This window comes from Choloepus didactylus, chromosome 10 (genome assembly GCF_015220235.1).
Source record: "Choloepus didactylus isolate mChoDid1 chromosome 10, mChoDid1.pri, whole genome shotgun sequence".
NCBI lineage: Eukaryota > Metazoa > Chordata > Mammalia > Pilosa > Megalonychidae > Choloepus > Choloepus didactylus.
In genome coordinates, this window is record NC_051316.1 from 25,570,508 (window position 1) to 25,579,831 (window position 9,324).

The 9,324-nt window shown below is 36.1% G+C and overlaps 1 protein-coding gene across 1 annotated transcript; it reads left to right on the plus strand.

Moving 5' to 3' along the window:
• Positions 1 to 785: 785 nt before the first annotated feature.
• Positions 786 to 8,827, plus strand: LOC119505352 (zinc finger protein 260-like). The gene is given in 3 exon segments (XM_037798061.1): positions 786 to 828; positions 4,719 to 7,111; positions 7,113 to 8,827. Coding segments are annotated over 2 exon segments (2,319 nt in total). The 5' UTR covers positions 786 to 828; positions 4,719 to 4,876; the 3' UTR covers positions 7,197 to 8,827.
• The last annotated feature ends 497 nt before the right edge of the window (positions 8,828 to 9,324 follow it).

Here is a 9,324-nt window from a genome sequence, read left to right on the forward strand (position 1 = left end):
GATGATGACTGATGGGAACGGAAACATCCCATCTCTGTGTGTGCTTTCGTGCTTTTGCAAACCCAATCCTCTCCTGTAATTCTTTCCTCAAGTTTTCTTACATGCCTGTGAGCCAAAAAGGAAGGATCTTCTGCTGATCTCTAAGATTGACTCTCTCAGTACAAACTCTTTCTTCTTTGGTATATTACCCCACACATTCTCCTGAACCTCCATTCTGTCTCATCACCTTACTGAGATGGCCAGAATCCATTTTCGTAGTCCTTTCCAAAGGGCTAAATGCTGGAAACTTGACAGTAATCTGTTACAATCATAAGGCTCACTTTGTTTCCCTTATTGTCAAGAATCCCTGTTTTGCACTGCTTGTTGCCCAGTGTCCAAAAAGTATTCTTTCATATATTTTGTATGGTTTTCTAGATGTCCTGACACAAGAGAGGTAATCACTTCTTTTTCCTTCAGCATGGCCAGGAATGGACATCCCCACGAAATCCCTTCTTTAAATCCAACCTATTGGCCGTTATAGAAGTTTAGTATTATTTAGGTTTATGATACAGAGGTTTAAGGAAATTGGTCCTTTTTGAGTAGAAGAAAATGTTCTCTGCATCCGCTTCCTACCTAAAGGGTCAGTGAGCATGTTGGGCATGCCACTTCTGAAGCCATGTTTTCCTTCACATTCCGGAGACAAGCGAAGCCCCGTGTAGTTCACTCAGGTTCTAATCATTTCCCGTTCACAGGGTACTGCTTTACAAAACCAGAGCTCATCTTCATGTTGGAACAAGAAGAACAACCCGTGGTTATTAGAGGAAGGATTTCTAAACAGGAGCAAAACAGGTGAGATACTAAGTACTGGCAGAAGTTATCCAGGGAAATTATATCCAAAGTGATTCAGTTACAAGTGAACAGTTTGAAATATTTTTCAACACTCTCTTTGTAGAGAACTTTATGTTTGGGATTGTAGGAGGAAAGTATCTATAAAATGTGGAAGGGGAAGATCTAACAAAAAGTATAAGATATAATCATATTGATATTCCCATCTTGAAAACATTAGAGGCAAGTATATAATTTAAAGCTAAAAAATTAAGTGATGGGTGTATACTTAAAAGATAAAAACTAAAGAATGTTACTAAAGCAACTAAAATTGGGAGTTTTAAAGAATGGCAGAAGAAAGAGGAAACAAACTTATTATGTAATAGGAAATTACTAGTTACCATCTAATTAAATAGGTAATTGAGGAATTGCATACCTAATATAACTACAATGGATAAATACTATACCAAAATACAAGCTTCCTAATTGCTTGTATTTTGCTTTACAGAGCAAGTTACTAGAAACTTTTTTAGTGAACTGTGTCAGGTTTTCCCAGGACCACCCTAAGATTGATGATTCACAAGGAAGACTCAGCGGGACTCCCAATATAGTCATAGTCACAGCCAAGATTTATCAGCAAAGGAAAAGGCATGTGAGTTGAAGTCCACAGTAAACTAGGCAGAAGCTTCCAAGAGTCCTCTACAAGTAGATTCACAGGCCATGCTTAATTACTGCATAATAAGTTGCAACAGCATCTGTGAAATGTTGTTACCAGTGGACACTCATCAGAGATTCAGGCCCCAGGGTTTTTTGGCAGGGTCTGGTCATATGGACACCCTCTGTCTAGCATCAGCCAAAATTCTACATTCCCACAAGGAAAGAAGGCCTTCAGCATGAAGCATATTGTTTATTCAAATAGTTTTGGTACAGAGAGCCACTCTTATCAGTTCTGGGAATGTTGGGAACCCTCCTGAAATTTAAGTTCCTAGATGCCAACCAAGGGCCAATACATCAAGTTGGCCTTTCTAAGGATATTTGTCTCAGGCCTGGTATATTCTCTGCCCCCAAATTTGCAAACACACAGTATAACATAAAGTAGGACAAACATATCTGCCGTATCAACTAAGGGAAATGGATTAAAGTCACTTACTAGTAACACTATCAGATTGCATCAAGAGATATACCTGTAACATGATTTGTGAAGTTTGAAATGCACTTGCTTTATTATTAAGCCGGTAAGCACAGAAATAATTCAGGGTTTATTTATCTAACTTCTACTTAAGGTTCAGTTCAGGTCAAAAAACAGGTAAGAAGGACACTTTGTTAAAGCTAAAGAAGACAATTTAAAAGGAGATGTTAAGTCTTGAGTAACTCTGCACCAAATAAATTATCATAAAGATTCACAAGTCAAAAAAAACTGCAAGAAATAAAGAGAAATATAAACCCATTAGAAGCTTAGACCCTAAAAAACACTGATTTTGTTCCAGAGCCAGTAGACAACAACTGATAATCTTGAATAGTGCTTGACAAACTATGGCCTTCAAGTAAAATCCTGCTTGTTGCCTATTTTGTTAAAGGAAGATTTATTGAAACAGCCACATGCATTCATTTATGTGTTTGCACTGTGAAGCAGAGTTGAATACTTGCAACAAAGCCACATGACCAGAAAAGCCAAAAACATTTACTGTCTGGAGCTTTAGATAACAAAGTTTGAGGGCTACTGCTCTCAAAGTTATACATGGCATACTTTATAAAATGAGGAATATTTGTCTATCAAAGCTTTGTACTCTTGAAACAAAGAATAAAACTTTCTTTACATGACACTAGAACATTCACAAAATATAAAAGTATTTTAGGCAAATGTCAATAAATTCCAGAAAGTGGGAATGCTATTGTTCAATGAAACATGAATATGAGAAAAATTAAAATGTCTCTATCTTGGAAATCAATAATGAATATATAAGTATATATCTTTTAAGAACCTTTTTTATCAGAGAGCATATCAAAATCAAAGATACACAGTATCCAAAAATAAAAATGAAAAACAATGAGACAAGAGCCTTCTGCGAAAAATAAATCAGATCTTAGAAGAATATTTTTAGTTTCACATCTCATTTTAAAAGTAAGAATGTTTTAAAAGAAGAGTAAGCAGACGATTGATGTAATTAAGACACCACTGATGGTATAAAATATAAGATCAAAAGTGGTTCTCAGAATAAAAACATGTAATAAAATAGCTATCATCACCAATAAGAAATAACTATGTAGATACAATTCAAGTTTTTTGTTTTATCCTGATGACTACCAAATTATTACAAGATGCCATTCATTAAAAGGTAAACCCATCATTTAAGGTACGACCAAGAGAAGCTCCTGTCCATTTCACTATGAACATGCCATCAGTTTTAAGATACAACTTGATTTTGGTGATCCTAGTTGGTTTAAAATTCATGTGTCTCAGATAAACATGAGTTGTCTCCATGTATCCGTTGTTTAAAAACAGGCAGAATACAGGATACAGTCAAAAGCTACTCCAGGTTTTAAATAAATGGTGCTTAAATTTGTGGGATGATACAAGAGGACTTTTTTTTTTTTTAATTGTTTAACGTTTGGAAAATAGCTCCAAAGGGCATCTCGATTTTCAGTAGTGCCAAAGTTGGAATGTGGGATAACTAGAGAAAGAATATGAATGTAAGATTATTGTTGTAAATGATCTATTTAGTGGGGTCTGTCGAGACTAAAGCAAAAAATACTGTGGAGCAGTGGAACAGTAGCTAGAACATGTAATAAGCATGCAGTTAATGTAAAAATTTCTTTTCCAGAATCCTGTCTCTTAAATCTTTTTATATGTTGGTACCTAAGTCAGTGGATTCAAGGCCTGCATATGTTTTTAGCATAGGCCTGACACATTGTTGCATGGGACATGGGTAGTAGCAGGGTGATAGCAGTAATATATACAAAAGAAATTTATGATAAATAAATGTAAAAGATACTTGTAAACTTTCTGGGAGCAGATTGAAATATGCTTCTTAATGATTTTGCAGTCGTTAATAACTATCTCTATTGAAAAGTAGATGGAAAGCCAAATTAAAGATTGGAGAGGATGAAAACTGGTTTCAGGAAAATGAATTGGTAAAGCGATAGGAGAACAGTTGAGATGTGATGGTTAAAAGAGGTTCATTGAACACCTCTGATATAATAGATGAAGGTACCTGATTTAATACAGCCAGGACAGAGTAGTGAATCCAGTTCAGCTGGGAAAATGACTTGTACACATCAGTTTTTCACCTCCACTTACACGTTTGTGTTCCCTCAAGGAACACTACAGGTTAGAATGAAGGCATGGTCTACAATGTGAGGAAATTGGAAATTTATGTTGATTTTGATGTGTAGAAAGGAACAAAGGAAATTCTAAAGGAAGCATGTACACTAATTTTGAGAATTATAGTTTAAAATGCCAAATTCATATGATACTCATTTCTACATTCCTCTCCCTTTTTTACTACATAAAGTTGTTTTTGTATTATGTTTTTAAAAATAAAAAGGAATAGGGTGGGAGGGGGGTGATTTGGGTTTTCTTTACTTTTATTTTTTATTCTTATTTTCACTTTTTCTGGTACAAGGAAAATGTTCAAAAATAGATGGGGGTGATGAATGCACAACTATATGATGGTACTGTAAACGAACTGATTTACACTTTGGATGATTGTATGGTATGTGAATATATCTCAAGAAAATTGAATTAAAAATTAATAGAAAGGAATATGGGGAATAAACATTTGGAATTTTTTTGGGGGGGGGTGTACTGAGCCAGCAACCAAGGAGTCAAGTACATAATAAGGCATATGTTTAGAAGTCCCATTCCATAAGAAATGTGTTAAGTATCATAAAATATTTTTAATTCTGATTTTTAGAACACTGCCACCATGAGGAACTCATAGAAAAGAGCCCAGAAAAACAAGAAAGACTCTTGTGGCAAGATTTATTTACCAACAAAATATTGACTACAGAGCAAGAGAATATCTCAGGAATACCATGCAATCTGGACATAAACATTTTTCCTTCAAGAATAATGACTTCTGATTGTGACACTGCACAACATGCTTACCTTGGTGTAAGTTCCCTGGCCCCCTGCTGTCAGTATTCAAGAGAGAAGGCTGCTGAGTGTGATGAGAGATGGCTCCTCAGTCTTAAGGAGGGTAGAAATAACAATGGAGAGAGATGTTTTCATTATAATAAACGCATTAAAGCCCTCACTTCTAAGGAAGAAGTTATTCAGCATCAAACAATTCAGACTTTGGAGCAACCCTTTAATAATAATAATGATTGTGGTAAACCTTTCCTTGAGAAGGCTGCCCTTGTTACTTCTAAGAGTGTCTGCACAAAAGTGAAATCTCATAAATGCAATGAATTTGGAGAAAACCTATATGATATATCTACTCTTATTGTCTCTCAGAACATTTCTAAAGAGGATAAGAGTCACCAGGAACTTAATGAATATAAAGGTAATGAAAATGGGAATGATTTCAGTGGAAGCACTCAACTTCAAAGAACTGACATAGAAGGGAACACTTTCAGACAAAAATCACACTTTAGAGAACATCAAACAATTCACATAGGGCTGAAACCCTTTGCATATGGAAAAAATTTTGACCATGATTTAGCCCTTCCAGTGTATCAGAAAACTCACACAGCAGAGACATCCTCTGATTATAACACATCATCTGATTATAACACATGTACAGAGACATTCAGCTACCAGTCAGTTTTCAATGTAAATCAGAGAACTCACATGTGGGTGAAACCCTATGAATGTCATGAATGTGGGAAAACTTTTGGTGAGATGTCACTCCTAAGGAAACATCAGAGAACACACACAGGAGAGAAACTGTATAAATGTGATGGATGTGAGAAAGCTTTCAGTGCAAAGTCATGTCTACGAATACATCAGAGAACTCACACAGGGGAGAAACCCTATAAATGTGATGAATGTGGAAAATCTTTCAGGCAGAAGTCAACTCTCAGAGGACATCAGAGAACTCACAGAGGAGAAAAACCCTATGAATGTAATGAATGTGGAAAAGCTTTCAGCGGAAAGTCAGTCCTAAGAAGACATCAACGAACTCACACAGGGGAAAAACCCTACAATTGTAATCAGTGTGGAGAATGTTTCAGCCAGAAATCTAACCTCAGAATACATCACAGAACTCACACAGGGGAGAAACCCTTTGAATGCAATGAATGTGGGAAATCTTTTGACTATAATTCAATACTCATAATACATCAGAGAATTCATACAGGGGAGAAACCTTTTGAGTGTAATCAGTGCGAAAAATCTTTCAGTCATATTTCAGACTTAAGGAAACATCAGAGAACTCACACAGGAGAAAGACCATATAAATGTAATGAATGTGGGAAAGCTTTCAAACTGAAAACAGACCTACGAAAGCATCATAGAACTCACACAGGGGAAAAACCCTATGAATGTAATGAATGTGGAAAAGCTTTCAGCGAGAAGTCAGTCCTAAGAAAACATCAGGGAGTTCACACAGGAGAGAAACCCTATAAATGTGATGGATGTGAGAAAGCTTTTATTGCAAAATCAGGTCTAAGGAGACATCAGAGAACTCACACAGGGGAGAAACCCTTTGAATGCAATGAATGTGGGAAATCTTTTGACTATATGTCAATCCTCATAATACATCAGAGGACGCACACAGGGGAGAAACCATTTGAATGCAATCAGTGTGAGAAATCTTTCAGCCGTATGTCAGTGCTAAGGAAACATCAGAAAACGCACACAGGTGAGAGACCATTTAAATGTGATGAATGTGGAAAAGCATTCAAACTGAAGTCAGGCCTAAGAAAACATCATAGAGTTCACACAGGGGAGAAACCCTATCAGTGTAATCAGTGTGGAAAAGCTTTCAGTCAGAAAACACAACTCAGGGGGCATTATAGGATTCACACAGGGGAGAAGCCCTATCAATGTAATCAGTGTGGCGAATCATTTAGCCAGAAATCATATCTCAGAAGCCATCAGAGAACTCACACTGGGGAGAAGCCCTATAAATGTGATGAATGTGGAAAATCTTTCAGACAGAAATCAAGTGTCAGAGTACACGAGAGAATACACACAGGTGAGAAACCCTATGAATGTAATGAATGTGGAAAAGCTTTCAGTGAGAAGTCAGTCCTGAGAAAACATCAGAGAACTCACACAGGCGAGAAACCCTATAATTGTAATCAGTGTGGAGAATCTTTCAGGCAGAAATCAAATCTCATAGTACATCAGAGAACTCACACAGGGGAGAAACCTTACAAATGTGATGCATGTGGAAAAACTTTCAGTCAGAAATCAAGCCTTAGAGAACATCAGAAAGCCCACATAAGGATTCCATATTTGAATTTAAAGAACATGGGAATATCTGAGCTGGAAATCATACCTTACAGAATCTCAGAGAACATGGACAGGAAGGAAATTCTTTGAATAAATACATGTTGGAAGTTGCTCTCCAGAACATCAAATTTCTTTAAATACCAGAGAACTTCACAAGAAAGAATTTATTGAAATATATTTTATTTGGACATTCTTTCAGAGTACAGTCCCTACTGGGTATCAGAGAATTCACCAGAGATAGAAACCCTATAAAAATAACTAATATGGGAAAGACTCTGAATGTTATCAGCCTTTTGGGAACTCATAGAAAAACTCTGAGAAAATAATCATGTGAACACTTTGTGCCAACAAACATAACTCATTAATCATCACAGAGATAATCTAGCAAGAAAATGTAGAATCTAGTGTGTAGTGACCGTGAGCCAAAAGCCTGCATTCTCAGTACAACAGAAAATATGTGGAGTTCGGAGACCTGATAGTATATGAAAATACATAAGAAAAAGATTTTATGAAGGTAATGGATGTGGAAAATCTTTCAGTATGTCAGCCCTCAGTGTTTTTCCCAATAAGCAGATATTTACCAGTTTTCCCTTTTGACACACCTAGTCAGAATTTTCCAACCACTCTTTCATCTAAGTGGGATCATGTCACTAGCCTTTGACTACTGAAACATAGGAGTCAGTGATTAACAAAGATACCTCTCAAAATCTCAGTGTTGTCTCTTGTCCCTCGTCAGAATGGAAAGGAAATTATCCACTGGTGAACCATGGGACACATGCACTGATGAAAGAGTACTAGATGGAAGGGCCGAGGTCAAAGAGTGACTTTGGAATGGAGTTCTCTCCCAGTTACAGTTGGACTTTGTGTGATGAGGAATTTGTTCTCTGCTGAGCTGCAGGTTCTGTGTACTTGATACTGACATATAATCAAAATAGGTTAATGAAACTTACGAATATGACTTCTGTGAGACATGCAAAGTCAGTGTATATCAGAAAATTCACACAGGAAAACCCATGACAACATCCTAACTGATCATAAAGTCTTATTAAGAATTATTCTCTGTTACTAATCAGGTAAATATCAGAGGAGAAATCTAACATTTCAACACATAGGAAACCCTTTGCCAAAGATATGGTAGATCCTTGATTATCAGTTCATTGAGTTTTGCATGTGTGAAAGTTCAACTGTCAAACGTTACTACTTCTCATAGTTTTCTCTGAGAGAAATTTATAAATGTAAGTAATAGTTCATATCTAGAGATTGTTCTACACAAACACTTCTGTCACATGTAATGTAAACACTTTTAATGAAATATAACCATATTGATTCATAGACATTCAGTAGTGTAAGAAGCTTCAAAAAAGATCAAGAAATAAAGAGAATATTCTGAAGAGAACAGCATTGAATGTATGTGAATACTCTCTTGATTTTTCTACTGTTTTTATATGTGAGTATGTATATGTCATGGCACTAAAAAGTATTTCTTTGATATGTGTACTGGAACTCAGCATCTTTGTAATAAAATTCTGTACCCCTTGCTTAATAACTATGCTGACTTCAGCTACAATTTGCCACACATATAAAAACAAATAAACCTTTACAGGAAATATCTGAAAGTTCAAAGTGCCATACCACCTTCTTTCTCTCTTGCTGCCTTCTGATGTGTGTATAAGAAAGACTATTGTTACTGAATTTCCTCTTTTCCAAAGGACCAAAGAGTGTTTTCTGTATATTTTCTATTGCCTCAGGGTCACTGATACATTTTAAATAAATATATATTTGTAGATAAATACACACACACACAGAGAAGTCACATTCACAGAAGAATAACCCAATTAATTTAAGAAAGCACTATGTAAGAAACCTTTTTAGTAAGAAAAGTATCTCTGTTTCCCACATTCTTGCTTCATGAAGTGGCTATGTAAGCCAGATTGTGCAACTTCTTTTGCTCCATAACACAAGCATTGTGTATTTTTATGATAGAAAGTCATTTACTGTATTCTGTTCTTGTCTTCCTAGTGTTGGGAGCATGATGAAGTGATCGAGACAGTGGACTTGTGCTCAAATCCCAGATAATGGTTGAGCATTGGGCAGGTTACTGTGTACCTTAGTTACCTTGT